The 15,679-nt window shown below is 41.4% G+C and overlaps 1 protein-coding gene and 1 non-coding gene across 2 annotated transcripts; both read right to left on the minus strand.

The window, feature by feature from the left end:
• Positions 1-8,968: 8,968 nt before the first annotated feature.
• Positions 8,969-9,754, minus strand: LOC138899051 (uncharacterized). The gene has a single exon (XM_070185165.1). It carries the CDS (start codon positions 9,752-9,754, stop codon positions 8,969-8,971), a length of 786 nt encoding a protein of 261 aa, XP_070041266.1.
• Positions 9,755-15,572: 5,818 nt separating this feature from the next.
• LOC117274092 (small nucleolar RNA R71) lies at positions 15,573-15,679 on the minus strand. The gene has a single exon (XR_004504168.1). It is a non-coding gene; the product is annotated as a small nucleolar RNA R71 (small nucleolar RNA).

The following is a 15,679-nucleotide window of genomic DNA, read 5'->3' on the forward strand; positions in this document are numbered from 1 at the left end:
TTTCTTTCTTTTCTTAACCGGAGAAACCAGCTAATAAAGCAACTTATCTCTAAGTTGTCTTTAGTGTTAAGTTGGATTCTTCTTTCTAATCTTCAAGCAACTTTAATTTTTCTAATTTTCATCTCTCTCTGTTGTTCTTCTATGTTATCTGGCTGGTTATCTTCTGGTGAGTTCTCGTTTTATTTTTTTAGTTTCCCAAGCCGGTATAGGTGTTCAATTACACACACTCACATGATTTTATTTTTCAGGTGATATTTTTGCTTTTTCATTGTACTTATAAAATTAATTTTCAAATTATAAAGATTATCATCCACTTCATTAGATTGAACCCTTGACGCAGGGACCCGTGAATTACCTATTTACCAACATAGATGATTATCTTCAAAGTAGAATTTATCAATACATTTATTTGCCCTTAAAATCGGATAACAATTAAATTTGTAAGTGATTTTAAGGATTTGTGATTTCACTTGGCACAAACTGAGAAATATAAAAATTGAAATTAGAAATTAACTATAAAATAAAGCAAACCGATATACCATACAGCTTTGGCCCTTGAGTTAGGTTGCCCTCGCACCAACTAAGTGTATTATTGAAGAGTAAGAACCGAAATACTGAATAAGAGAGCTTAAGAGAGAAAACATAATATATTGCTTTGTTATGCGTGAATATGTCCTAACAAAATGATTGGAACCCCCTTTATATAGTAGAGGAATTCTACATATGGTACAATTCTAAATACAAAAGGAAATCTCCTGATTGGCTAATCAACCGGTCTTGACTTGATATATGTCGAGATCTCCGCCACAATCCTCGCCCGGTCACGGATTCCTCGGCTTTCTGTTATTCGACTTAGCAGGCTTCCTTCGATCTCGCTAGATCTCTATCCTTCTCGGTCTCGACCACAGCCGGTCTCGAACTCGATCGATCCCTGAATTACGAGCTAGGCAATATTTATTCATGTAACGATCCAATATAACTTGGGATTGAACCTCGGTCTGTCACCCTGGTCTCAATTAACCACACAAAATCGGGCAAGCTCGATTTGACCGTATACAGAAAGCCCTCTCATTTTTTGGAGAGTAATGACAAGAAACGATTTGAGCTTTCGATCATGACGTATCAGTCGTGACATAAGCAGCAGAAGTGACTGAAACGTCTCGTCGGTACAGTTTCCTAGGTATTTAATGCACGTCAGTCGACGGTCGACCACTACCAGTTTTGAACTGTCATTGTAAATCGATAAATAGCCCCATTCTTCATTATTTCAAACTTTACTTTCAAATCTTTTTCATTCCAATCTCAATAGTTCTTCGCCTTCTTCAAAGCTTCCTATCTTCAGATCTTTGAGTTTCTTTGCTTGTTCTTCCTAAAACACCAAATACTTCAGTCTCCATTCTTCTTTTCCCACAAAAACTAAATGGCCAAAACATCTAAAGTTGTTCCGCAGAAAGAGGTTGCTTCCTCATCTCGGTCGGCCGGCGAGAAACCAGTGGTGGAGCCACGCCTTGAAGAACTTATTCTCGGGGGGTATGTCATAGATTCTGACTTTAAGGTCGAGAAACCCTCATTGGTTCTTGGTCGATGCGAGCCGATATCAAGATATATATGCTCGAAAGCCTCCTCAACCAAGTGAAGAAAGATTGCAACTGGGAAAACAAAGAGGTTGTGATACCGGCACCAGAAGAAATGATCACCACCCACGTGGAAGGGTTCCTGAGTGTTTATACTTATCCTTTCACGTTGGGTCCCCTTGTTCTGATCATCGTATACTTCTGCAAGAAATACCAGCTGACCCTCGGTGAAATTCACCCCTCTTTCTAGAGGATCGTGATACTGCTCCGTTTCTTCGTGAGCAAAATTGACGGGCTTTCCTTCACCCTTGACCATCTTATAAGATTATATAGCCCTCAACTCTATCGAGGTGGGCTGATAAAGCTTCAACGCCGGGCAACTAAGGCTCTTATCTCGAGTATAGATAAAGATAAAGATCGGGGCTGGATGAGCCAGTTCGTTCGGGTGAAGACCACGGACCTAATCCCGGCTGAGAGCATGCCATTTCCTGAGAAATGGAATATGAAATGTAAGTATGATTCCGTCTTTAATTTCTGTTCGTTGTTTTTACTTCTTCATCCTTTCTTATTAGTGTTTTTCTTGATGCAGCCGTTGCTTTGATGACGGGTGTGGTTCCTCAGCTCGAGAACTGGGTTAGGAGCCTGGTTTCGACGTCAACACACGTCGAGCGCACATGGCGCGATTTGTCAAAGGGTCGGTGGGAGGCTTATACTCATGGTAAGCCTTTTTCCTGACTTACCGATTTGCCTATCATTCAAACATCTTTTCAAACATGAGCTTACTTACTTTCTCCTTTTGTAGGTCTCGGAAAGGATATGACTATGAGACCCCTATCCAGTGATGAAGAAGTTTCATTACCTATCTCAAAACCAGCGAAGGAGAATAAGAGGAAAAGAGCCTAAAATTAAGAGGGTCAAAAACCCAGGAAGAGAATAGACCATAAACCCAAGGCGAACACAATCCCACTGACTATGAAGTCATTCCAAAGGCTAAGGGAAGAAGAAGAAGAGAAAAAGAAGAAGAAGAAGAGGAAGAAGATGATTCTGGGTTGGTGGCCTGTGCACGAGCTAGCACCGAGATTCAGAGAACTCCGAAACCGGTGGGAGTTGATACTACTCCGTCTAGGCTCGATGAGGTCAAGGAGGAGACTTCGGCCCAAGTCCCCGAGCTGAGAGGAATCGAAGATGCTTTATCTCGGGGAAAAGAGACCGTGGAAGAGGTGGTGGATGCTGGTGCAGAAACCGGGCTCGAGGCTCCCCAAGAGGGAGGCGGGTCCCCAAAAAACCTACTTGGGGCAATAGAGATTGGGGATTCCCCCTTGTTTCCTTTATTTTTTTAGTTGATGATACGCGACACTCAGGCCGTGGAGACTTGTTACGGGGAAGGAGCCCACGGAGAGGAAGATCTTTTCCATGGTTATTTTTTTGGGGTAGAAGGTGTCAACGGTCTGAGTGACTTGGAGGTTCCGAAGAAATGTTCGGGGAAGGATTCCTCGAGTTTTAAACTGACTAATCAGTTTCCAGCCCGTAGTTCCGATCTCGGGTGCAAGCAAACAATCGTTATTATGGTCCCAAAGGATGCCCGGGTTCTTGCTGCCCCCATAGGGATGGCTAGCTACCTCCGATGTTTGGTCATGGAAGAAGACCAAGCCCAGATTGAAGAGGTGGGAGCGCCTTGTCTTTTCAACGAAGCTCAACAGGCCCTGAACCGGGTAAGTTCATATTTTCTTTGTCAGTTTTCATACTTGTACTTTTCTCCCCTTGTATAATTCCTTCTTTCTATTTTTGTATGCTTATGTACTTCATCACGAGGCTTTCTTCCGATCCCTAGGGGAGGTGAGTCGGTACGAATCCGAAAACCAAGGGATTACTGAGGAGAGAGATGCCTTCAAACTTCTCAGTGAGCAGAGATAAGGGGAAGCAAAAGGACTTCGGGCTGAGCTAGAAGCAACTCAGAAAGAACAAGCTGATCTGGCCGAGCAGGTAAAAAGAATCTTTGAAGTTAATGACACTAGCTCGGGAGTGGTGGCTAACAGTTCGGTCCCACAGGTGCAGCAAAAGCTCGATGTGATAAGACAGCTTTATGAGGAAGTGGACGCAGTGAAAGCAGAGGCCGAGGTGTGGAAGAAGAACATGGACCACCTTGCCTCAAAAAAGGAAGTTGCCCATGATCAATTGGCCTCGGCTGAGACCCAACTCTGAAGCTTGAAAGAGAAGGCCTTGGTGCAAGCCAAGAAAATTGAGGAGTTCCAGTTTCGGTTGAGTTCAGTAATTTTCGATCGAGAGAGGCTGGCCACAGAACTTGCAGCGGCCAAATCGGAGGTCGAAACGACCAAGGCATATGCTGATGTAATGGTGGCTGTTTACCGGTCCGATGCTGAAGCTGCTCAGGTTCGAGCAAAGAAGGTTGCCGAAGCTGCTCAGGCTCAAGCAAACTGGGTTGCCGAACATGCTAAATGCCAGTCTCGAAGGGAGACTCTCGAGGAGATCCATGCTCGTGGCTTCGATCTTACAGCCGAGATCGAGAATGTTAAGGAGCTCGAAGCTGAAGACAAAGTGTTGGCCTTTCCTGATGATGATGATTCTAGGAGTATGAGAGGATCTAAAATTGGAGAAGGCCTCGAGAGTGAAGATGCTGCTCCCGGAGAAGACTAAGTCCTTTAGGATTAGTATTTTTTGTGTTTCTTTTAAGACTGATTCGGTCTTTTGTAGAGATATTTGATCGGGCCATGTTGCCTTTGTACATAATTTTTGACATATATATATATATAAACTTTCTTCCTTTCTGCCTTATAAAATTATGAAATTGTATTCTAAGGTTCGAGGATCAGACAATTTGATTGAAACCAAACTAGTATAGTCCTTAGGCTTTACGATCGAGTGAGTGCTTGCTCGAACTCAAAGTAAGGTAACCCTTAGGTTTTTTATTTGAGCGAGGATGGTCTCTTGAACTCAAAGCAAAAACAGCCCTTAGGCTTTTGTATTAGGCCGATATAGCCTTTGTAAAAAGATTGTTTATGGCTTTCTCCCCTTTTCGGCTTGAAAAAGTTTTTTATCATTTTTATTTGCAAAACTTGTAATGCCTTAGCATGCAATAAGGAACTGTTCGAGAGTTCGAACAATTTTTTACTCATTAGAGTTTTCGAGGCTTGATATTATCTAAGCCTTTTATGATTTTGCCGGGGGTAGTCCTTTTAACCGGTTTATGAGGGATTTCGAAGGCTTGTTTTTTTACGGAATTCAGATGTCTCTGAACCGTATTAATTCGGTCGTAGCCTTTTTAGTTCGGGATTTTCCCCTTAGGCTTATTTTCCCATTTTACTTCGAGCTTTCCCGAAGTGTCAGTCCCTGAGTGGGGTGGCCGTGGCCTATAAAAATTAAGGGTTTCCTAAAAGGTCTTATGATCTTTGAGTTTTAATAATTCTATCTCTTTTATGTTTCGGACGGCAGTCCCCGAGTGTGGGGGTAATTATCCGAACACTGGTTATGGTTGGCCCTTAAGCCTGTTTACATAATAGATCGAGAGTGTGAAATTGTAAAGTAGAAAAACTTTTCTGAGGCATGAGATATCAGTAAAGAAAAATACTTCTCTTTATAAATGACTATACATGCGTACATGTTCTGTGCCAGGGCTCGAGCAAACTAAGCGGGCATGGTTCGTTTGATCGTTTGGCCCTTACAAATTTTTCCTATCGAGACCCTGCTGCCATGAAGTAATTTCTTCGCATCAAATTTGACATTCGAGGGCAATGCCCCCCAGTATTCGAGGTTGATTGTAAATAAACCTCGGATATCATTAAATTGTTCTAAGTTAGCACGATCAATGGTTGCCTCATTAAAAACCTTGCCAGAAAATCTATTTGGGACAAATCCGGTTTAAGTAAAAAAAGAGTGCAACACGTGCTTTCAGACCTAAAGGCTTCGTGTCGAAGAATCCATCGTTGTTTCTGGTCGAACACCTGCAAGGGTTAGTTTAAAATATAAATTTAAATGGAAGGGGTCGTACCTTAGCAGTAGTATCGTTTTAGGTGTGATACGTTCCAATTGCTTGGCAGTTATTCGCCATTCATCATGCCGAGCTTGTAGGATCCTTTTCCAATGATTTTGAGAACCTGGTACGGTTCTTCCCAGTTTAGACCCAGTTTCCCTTCATTCGTATTTTGGGTGTTGAGGGTGACTTTTCTTAGCACCAAGTCCCCGATGTTAAAATATCAAATATTGGCTCTTCGATTGTAGTACCTTTCGATCTGTTGTTTCTGGGCGGCCAATCAGACGAGAGCAGCTTCGCGCCTTTTGTCCAACAATTCTACGCTCGTATTCATAATATTTTTATTCGACTCCTCTGTTGCATATCGAAACCTGATGCTAGGTTCTCCAACCTCAATCGGGATCAGAGCTTCAGCACCAAAAACTAATGAGAACGGTGTTGCTCTGGTGCTGGATTTCGATGTTTTGTGGTATGCCCATAGAACCTCGGATAGTATTTCTCTCCATTTTCCTTTGGCGTCGGTCAATCTCTTCTTAAGATTTTGGATAATGGTTTTGTTTTTGTCGATTCGGCTTGTCCGTTCCCGCTGGGACGATAAGGTGTTGATAGGATCCTTTTGATCTTTTGATACTTGAGAAATTTAGTTACTTTGATGCCGATGAATTATTTTTCATTATGACATGCAATCTTGGAGGGCATCCCGAATCGACATAAGATGTGGTCTTAAATGAAGTCTATGACTTCCTTTTCTTTGATTTTCTCGAAAGCATGTGCTTCAACCCATTTAGAGAAACAATCAATCATAAACAAAATAAACTGAACTTTACCTGGGGCCGACAGGAGAGGGCCAACGACGTCCATTCCCTATTTCATGAAGGGCCATGGGGATAGGACCGAGTGGAGTAGTTCCCCTAGTTGATGAATCATGGGCACATGCCTTTGGCATTTGTCGCATTTTCGAACGAACTCCCTTGCATCCTTCCCCATATCGGTCCAATAGTACCCTACTCTAATTACTTTATGGACCAGCGATTCGGCACCGAAATGATTTCCACAATGTCCCTCGTGAACTTCCCGTAGGATGTAGTCAGTATCTCCCGGTCCAAAGCATATTGCCAATGGTCCATCAAAAGTCCTTCTAAAGAGCGTTCTGTCTTTGGACAAAGTGAATCGTGCTGCCTTTATACGCAGAGCTCTCAACTCCTTTGGATCTGATGGAAGCTTCCCGTTCTTTAAGTACTATATGTACTTGTTTCTCCAATCCCAGGTTAAACTTGTGGAGTTTATCTCAGCGTGACCTTCTTCGATTACCGATCGCATGAGTTGTACAACAGTCCCCGAGTTTAGTTCGTCGTCTTCGACCGATGAATCTAAGTCTACAAGAGTGTCGGCCTCGTTGCTCTGTTCTCGAGGTACATGTTGTAAAGTCCATTCCTGAAATCGATGTAAAGTCACATGTAGTTTATTCAAGTACCTCTATATTCGGTCTTCTCGGACTTCTAAAGTACCGTTAACTTGGTTTACCACGAGTAGGGAATCACACTTAGCCTCTATGACCTTCGCTCCCAAGCTTCTAGCTAGTTCAAGGCCTGCAATCATAGTCTCATACTCGGCCTCATTATTAGACAATTTTGTAGTTCTGATAGACTGTCTAACTACATTACTTGTGGGTGATTTTAGTACGATGCCTAATCCAGACCCCTTCGCATTCGAAGCACCATCCGTAAAGAGGGTCCACACTCCCGAAGATGTACCCGATTTTATCAGTAGTTCTTTTTCAACCTCGGGTACGAGGCCGGCATAAAGTCAACCACAAAGTCCGCCAAGATTTGAGACTTGATGGAGGTTCAGGGTCGATACTCAATATCGTACCCACTGATTTCTTCGGCCCATTTGGCCAATCGACCTGGAAGCTCGGGTTTGTGCAAAATATTTCGAAGAGGATAAGTTGTTACAACACATATTGGATGACATTGTAAATATGGTTTTAGTTTCCTAGAGGCGCTTATTAAAGCAAGCACTAATTTTTCTATGTGTGGATATCTAGTTTCGGCCTCACCTAAGGTCCGATTAACATAATAGACAGTGAATTGCGTACCTTGTTCTTCTCGGACCAGGACTTCACTTACCGCGATCTCCGAGACTTCCAAGTACAAGTAAAGTTGTTCATCCACTTTCGAGGTGTGAAACAGCGGTGGGCTCGATAATACATCTTTAGTTCCTTCAAGGCCTGCTGGCATTCCGAAGTCCATGCAAAATTGCTCTTCTTCTTAAGCAGCGAGAAGAATCGGTGGCTCCTATCTGAGGATCTCGAAATGAATCATCCTAGGGCGGCTATCCACCCTGTTAGCCTCTACACGGCCTTTACATTATCCACTACCGTGATATCCTCGATAGCTTTTATTTTATCGAGGTTGATCTCGATTCCTCGATTGGACACCATGAAACCAAGAAACTTGCCTGAGCCAACCCCGAATGCATACTTTTTGGGGTTGAGCTTCATATTGTACTTCCTCAATATATCGAAAATCTCCTGCAAATGTTTTAAATGGTCCTCTGCTTGCAGGGACTTAATTAACATGTCATCAATATAAAATTTCATTGATTTTCTTATTTTTTCTTTGAACATTCGGTTTACTAGGCGTTGATAAGTTACACCAGCATTTTTTAGACCGAATGGCATTATATTATAATCGTAGGTACCGTAATTAGTGATAAATGAGGTATTTTCCTGATCCTCTGGGTTCATCTGTATCTGGTTTTACCCGGAATAGGCATCAAGAAAACTGAGAGTCTCGTGGCCGGTCGTGGCATCGATCATACGATCGATATTAGGCAAAGGAAAAGAATCCTTGGGGAATGCTTTATTCAAGTCTTTATAATCTACACACATTCTAAGTTTGTTTCCCTTCTTAGGGACTACCACTACATTTGCTAACCATTCGGGATACTTTACTTCCCAAATAGATCCTATTTTGAGAAGTTTGGTTAACTTGCCCTTGATGAATGCATGTTTGACCTCAGACTAGGGCCTTCTTTTTTGCTTCACCGGGCAGAATTTAAGGTCCAGGCTCAGTTTGTGAGTGGTAATTTCTGGTGGGATCCATGTCATATTGAGGTGGGACCAAGCAAAGCAATCCATGTTAGCTTTAAGGAAATAAATAAATTATTTCATGTGCTAGGGGGTTAGCCCCGTGCCCAGGTATACCTTTAGTTCGGGCTGATGCTTGGCCAGTGTGACTTGTTCCAGCTCTTCGACCGTTGATTTGGTGGCGTCGGAGTCATCGGGAATTATGAAGGATCGAGGGATCCAATAGTCGTCATCCTCGTCGATCCATTGCTTCTACAATTGGGTTGAGGCTAGTGGTTGTGGTTGTTATTTGGCTTCATGCTTTCCCTTCGAATCTCATCCCTTCGTTGATAAGAGTTCCGATACTAGTATTACTTCATCGACTGCAAACATCTCATTGGCGGCGGGTTGTTCCCCGTACACTGTTTTGACTCCCTCCGATGTCGGAAACTTCAGAACTTGGTGAAAGGTCGAGGGTACTGCCCTCATGTTATGGATCCAAGTCTTTACGAGCAGGGCGTTGTACCTCATGTCACCCTCGGTCACATGGAACTTTGTTTCTTGGATAGTCCCGGCCACGTTCACTGGCAAAGTAATTTCACCTTTGCTAGTTTCGCTTGCCATGTTGAAGCCGTTAAGTACTCGGGCTGCAGGCATAATTTGATCTTGTAGGCCAAGCTGTTCTACGACCCTCGATCGAATAATATTGGCCGAGCTACCTGGATCAATCAAAACATGTTTAACTTGAATTTTATTCATAAGGACAGATATTACTAGTGCGTCGTTGTGGGGTTGTAAGATCCCCTCTGCATCCTCGTCAATGAAAAATAAGTCCCCTTCTGGTACGTAGCCTTGAGTCCATTTTTCCCTTGTGATCGACACCTTGGTGCGTTTGAATACGGGCCCCTGAGGAACATCGAGCCCTCCAACAATCATGTGGATCACGTGCTGTGGCTCTTCTTGCTCATTCTGTCTAATTGAATCTCTGTTCTTGAAGTGTTTTTTAGCCCGATCACTTAAGAATTCTCGAAGATGCCCTTTGTTGAACAAATGGGCTACCTCCTCCCTCATCTGTCTGCAATCTTTTGTTCTATGACCATGGGTGCTGTGATATTTGCACATTTGATTAGGATTTCTCTGGGCCAGATCAGTCTGTAGAGGTCGGGGCAACCTGGTGTCTTTGATGCACCCAATGGCTGATACAATAGCTCATGCATAAACGTTGAAGTTATATTCCGATAGTCATGGTGCTTCGTTGGGTTCGACATTTCTGTCGAAACCACTCTTACTCATGAGCCCTCGAGAGCACTATCCTCGATCATTTCTTCTATGAATTCGAACGGGGTTGCATCCACGCTCGTTGTTTCTCTGATCTCCATAGTATGGCTGATATTGATCCCTGTTTGACGATGGTTCCCAGTCAATATCCCTTTTAACTATGTCGATGGTCCTGTTTGGATAAACGGACCTAGAAGGAGCCCCCAACTGGTCATCCTCGACCCTAATCTTTGACTGGATATGCACATTGTCCTAGGTTACAACTGGATATTCGATCAAGTTCTGCTTTAACTGTTGTGAGGCTACCGAACTTCGTATGTTTAGGCCTTGAGCGAAAGCCTGAACAGCCTAATCGTCGGTGACCGGGGGCAGATCCATACGCTCTATTTGGAACCGAGATACGAACTCTCTCAGCATCTCATTGTCTTTTTGTTTTACTTTAAAAAGGTCCGACTTTCTAGTCTCGACCTTTATCGCTCTGGTGTGTGCTTTGACGAAGGAATCTGCGAGCATGGCAAAAGAATCAATGGAGTTAGGTGGAAAATTATGCTACCATATCATCGCCCCCTTTGATAAAGTTTGTCTAAATTTCTTCAGCAGTACGGACTCAATCTCATCAACCTCTAGATCGTTCCCCTTTATTGCACATATGTAAGAAGTGACATGCTCGTTCGGGTCTGTAGTTCTATTATACTTGGGAATTTCTGGCATGCAAAATTTCTTCGGAATGGGCTTAGGAGCCGCGCTAGGGGGGAGGGATTTTGTACGAACTTCTTTGAATCCAAACCCTTCAAAATCGATGGTGCCCCCGGAATTTGATCAATTCGGGAGTTATATGTTTTTATTTTTTTGTCATTCGCTTCAATCTTATTCTCCCCCGATTCAATTCGCTATGTCAGCTCCTAAAACATTTTCAAGATAGCGGAGTCGGCCCCTGACTCATTCACATTTGACCTCCCCGGCACTGGTTCGGCCTTGTGAACAACTTCCTGTGATGGCTCGGGTTCGACCCTACTCAGTACGTGGTTCTGATTTTGAAGTTGTGCTATTGTAGCTTATTGAGCCTGCAGTATTTCAAATATTATTCGAAGGCTGATTCCGCCTTCTTTGCCATCCTGTGCTATCTGACCAGCTGATCGAATGTCTCTGCGGACGCTATTTTCGGGGTCGACACCCAAATTTGCATTCAGGGCAACATGGGAACTGACGTCGATGGGGTCTGCAACTGGTACTCCCTCGAGGTCAACTAAAAGCACTTCGTTTCCTGGGGCGGCTACGTTGTCGTTTTCTCCATGAATACCAAGGCCATTGTCGATGTATATGGGTACTGCTCGAGAGTTCGACATGCTGATCCTGGAATCAAAATCTCTTATAAGAATAAGTGTAAAGCAGTGTGTGTTATGAAAATTAGCACCAGGCAATCACTATTATCCTTAGCCCCACGGTGGGTGCCAAACTGTTTACCCTTAAAATCGGATAACATTTAAATTTTTAAATGGTTTTAAGGATATGTGATTTCACTTGGCACAAACTGAGAAATATAAAAATTGAAATTAGAAATTAACTGTAAAATAAAGCAAACCGATATATCATATAGCTTTGGCCCTTGAGTTAGGTTGCCCTTGCACCAACTAAGTGTATTATTGAAGAGTAAGAACTGAACTACTGAATAAGAGAGTTTAAGAGAGAAAACGTAATATATTGCTTTGTTATGCGTGAATCTGTCCTTACAAAATAATTGGAACCACATTTATATAATAGAGGAGTTCTACATATGGTACAATTCTAAATACAGACAAAAAACTCCTGATTGGCTAATCAACCGGTCTTGACTTGATACATGCCGAGATCTCCGCCACAATCCTCGCTCGGTCACGGATTTCTCGGATTTCTGTTATTCGACTTAGCAGGCTTTCTTCGATCTCGCTAGATCTCTATCCTTCTCGGTCTCGACCTTAGCCGGTCTCGATCTCGATCGATCCCTGAATCACGAGGTAGGCATGTAACGATCTAATATAACTTGAAATTGAACCTGGGTCTGCATCCCTGTCTCGATTAACTATACCAAATCGGGCAAGACCGTATACAACCTTCTTTACTAGTGGCACGCCAAACCTAAAAATCTCATATTTACTTTTAATAAGGACAAAGTCAGCCAAATCAGCAAGCGCATCATAATGAAATGAAGTCAGACCTCTATTTACTCAGATGATTTTCTCATTTATAGGACCACTTCTGTTAGTACTCTTGAAACCAACACCTAGCTACTGTAAAGATACCACAAGAAAAATAATTCAACTACTTCCAGTTCAAAAATACTTGTCCCAAAGTTTAAAATATGAACATCCTAGTTTCCCTGTTCCCTCTGATGGGGAAGATGCAATACTAATGGCCAAGAGTTAAAGTTGGGCGTGAATTAAATAGGTCTCATAACATTCTATAACTCGAGTTACACGTGTTGTCTTGGGTCTATACTGCACGAAATTTCTTGGGACATTATTAGCTATAACAATTTAGCCATGAGAGACTGCATAATAAAAAGAACATGTGGAGTTAAACAACTATAGTTCTACCTTAGAAATTAATTTGAATGACAGCTTTTCCAGACAAATACCTAATACTGCAATCCAAAAGAATTTGAGAATTCATAATTCTTTAGCATATTCAGCCATTTTGGTTTGGTTGTACAGGTTTTCACCTTTTCGATTAGTTTCTTTCTCTTCTTACACCACCAAATTACTATTTTTCCTATAAATCAAGAACAAGAGTGCACAATAAAAAATCAAGAATTATGGTATGCTTGATATGTCTTTGTAAAGTAGTGAGCAATTTGAGTGAAAACTAAGAAAAGCTATGCCAAACTATAGAATTGCACCACACCAAATCGGTGTCATTCGAAAAAGTAATTAAAATTATAACAAGAAAATGCCACAAAATCAAGTTGTCTTACACTATAGTAAATGTCTGCCATTAGCTGCATAAGTAGTTCTGAATCATGCAATAAATTGATGTTAGATCTTTTCATTCTTTACTCACATAGCACATAGTAGTCCACTATTTCTATCCATCTACAACTCAAACTTTTGTAGCTAACTCGACGTCATTAGATAAAGCAGTTCAGTAACTCTTCACATTAACTTCTTTCAAGGGCTTTAGTTTATTAAGTCAATAACATTAAGAACAACAAATTCAAATGATTTTGGTTGTACCTTGTACTCATTATGTTTTTCGAATAACATTTTCCATCACTCCCAAACATGAGCAATTCCAGTTCCACGTTCCAATGCCGAGCTACATGTGTAATTTCAAATTAGAAAATTACTTAGTTAGACTGGAAGGTGGAGACAAAATGCATAATAATATAGCATAGAATATAGCAATATTTACAATTACAATAATGGCTTTGGCATCTTTTCGCAGGATGATGTGGGGCTATAATTCCATATTTTAGTACATTAACTACCTTACATTTTATGTGCTTTAATGTTAAACTATACTTTATTTGCGCGTAATGGAGTCTATTTTATGTGTAGGTAAATTGAAAATGAAATTAGAGCAAAAGGAAGATTTAAACAATAAACTGTGCTCGAAAACCGTGGAAAGAAGAAAGAATGCATTAAGCAGTGAAAAGATGAAGAAGCTCGTGAGGCGACCCTTTGATCTCGCGTGGAAGCTGGCGACGCGAGCCTCTGAGCTAGCGTAGGAGCAGGCGTCGCGAAGGGTGAGGCGAGCTCGAGCTCGCGTGGGAGCTGGCACCGCACAGTGTTAGGCGAGGTTCATCTCGCGTGGAGCCTCGTGAGGCATGGTCTGAGGCGCGCTTACTTCGCTTTTTGAAGGCTTATTTCGTCTCCTGGTTTGACTAGGACTTGATTATGTCGTTTAGGTCTTTTCCTACACATATAAATCGACATATAACACCACTTTTGAAGGAGTTGTTTTACGACCGGAGACAAGAATAGCTCGTGGAATACCAGTTGGGAGATAGAATTATCGATTTCTACATTCTTTCATCTTTACTTTGTAATTTAGTAATGCAAAATATTTGGAATATTGTTACTATGAGTATGAGTAGATAAACTCCTAATCTAGGATTTTGATGGAACCTATTTGAGGATGAATTAATAGCTCGTGGAATACCAGTTGGGAGATAGAATTATCGATTTCTACATTCTTTCATCTTTACTTTGTAATTTAGTAATGCAAAATATTTAGAATATTGTTACTATGAGTATGAGTAGATAAACTCCTAATCTAGGATTTTGATGGAACCTATTTGAGGATGAATTTCCTATTACGTTAATATAGATTTGTCATAGTATTTTCTCTATGTGTTCAACTATGTTATTAGTGTGGCTAGTTGAAGAGCTCTCAATCGACTGTGCCTATTTAGTATGTATTAGTTAGAAAAGAGTGTATATCTAGGTAGTTATTGAATAACATCACTCCTAATATATATGAGGGATCAATACAGAGGGTTTAAAGGTGGGATTAGGAATAACGAGACCTTGGTGCGATTCGAGTGAGCCGTGCTTAGTGCCAGCTAGCGTAATTCGAAAGAATATATATAGTGAATTGTTGTAGTTACTCGGGAGAGAATTACGATACTCAGAGCGCTCATGATCGGTAGAGAAAACTTAGGTAAATTTATAGGAAACGTAGAAGAAAGGATTCTGACAATAGGGAAAATCATAACCTTAGATCATTTCAATTCTTGTCTACAACCTGTTCGTAGGTAGTTATTAATTACTACATTTTCATTACGTGATATTTAGTTAGTAAACATCCAATTAGTTATTTAAATATTTCTGAATATTGATTGCGTGAATTTGTGCGAGTCTAGTAGTTGTACTTAATAGGTTAATTCCCTGTGGGATTCGATTCCGGACTTGTTGAGTGGAATATATTTGCAACGACCGCTTAGTCCTTTTTATAAGGCATAGTTGGGCGTGATTAAATTTTGGCGCCATTGCCGAAAAATTAATGGTGTTATTAATTGCAGCTAAAAGAAGTGCTAGAATTCTTAGTGTAGTCAATTTTCTTCATTTTTAAACCAAATATATTGAAATTCTAACGTTTGTAGTCTTGGGTGTTACAGGTACATGCCTAGAAACTCCTCAAGAACTGGTGAATTATTCGAAGCATTATCAGTTCCTGAGAAAGTTTTCAAGGCACTGAATGGTGCAAACAAGAAGGGCAAAATAGCAACAGAACTCAACAGAATAAATCGAACCAGACATGGATGACAGGATAGAAAATCTAAACAACAGAAACAATGTGAATGACCCGAACAATCAGGGTGTGGTGCCTCTTGTGCCAGAAGCAGCATTGTATGATTGGGCAACCGCAATTGCAGTCCCTCGGATACAAGTAGAATCTTTTCAAATCACAAACAAGATGCTACATTTGTTGCAGAATAAAGGATTGTTCTCAGGGTCTTACATTGAAGATCCTTAGCAGCATCTAAAATATTTCATGTCGATATGTGTCACGCAAAGTCAACCTAATGTGACACCGAAAGCAATAAAACTATTATTGTTCCCATTCTTGGTGACGGGAGAGGCTTAGACTTCGCTTAATTCACTCCCCATAAACTCCATCACTACTTGGGAGAAATTAGTCAAGCAATTTGTGAACAAAGTTCTACCCACCCAATAAGAATGTCAAACAAATTGATGAGATATTGAGCTATAGATAGAGACCAACAGAAACACTACAAGAAACATGGGAGAGGTTCAAGGGTATGCTGGTTAAGTGTCCACATCATGGCAT

The sequence above is a fragment of the Nicotiana tomentosiformis genome, chromosome 9, assembly GCF_000390325.3.
Source record: "Nicotiana tomentosiformis chromosome 9, ASM39032v3, whole genome shotgun sequence".
Taxonomy (NCBI): domain Eukaryota; kingdom Viridiplantae; phylum Streptophyta; class Magnoliopsida; order Solanales; family Solanaceae; genus Nicotiana; species Nicotiana tomentosiformis.

What these genes read in the sequence shown, in the direction of transcription:
- LOC138899051 (XM_070185165.1), bottom strand. Translation starts at nt 9,754, where the DNA reads ATGTGCAAATATCACAGCACCCATGGTCATAGAACAAAAGATTGCAGA.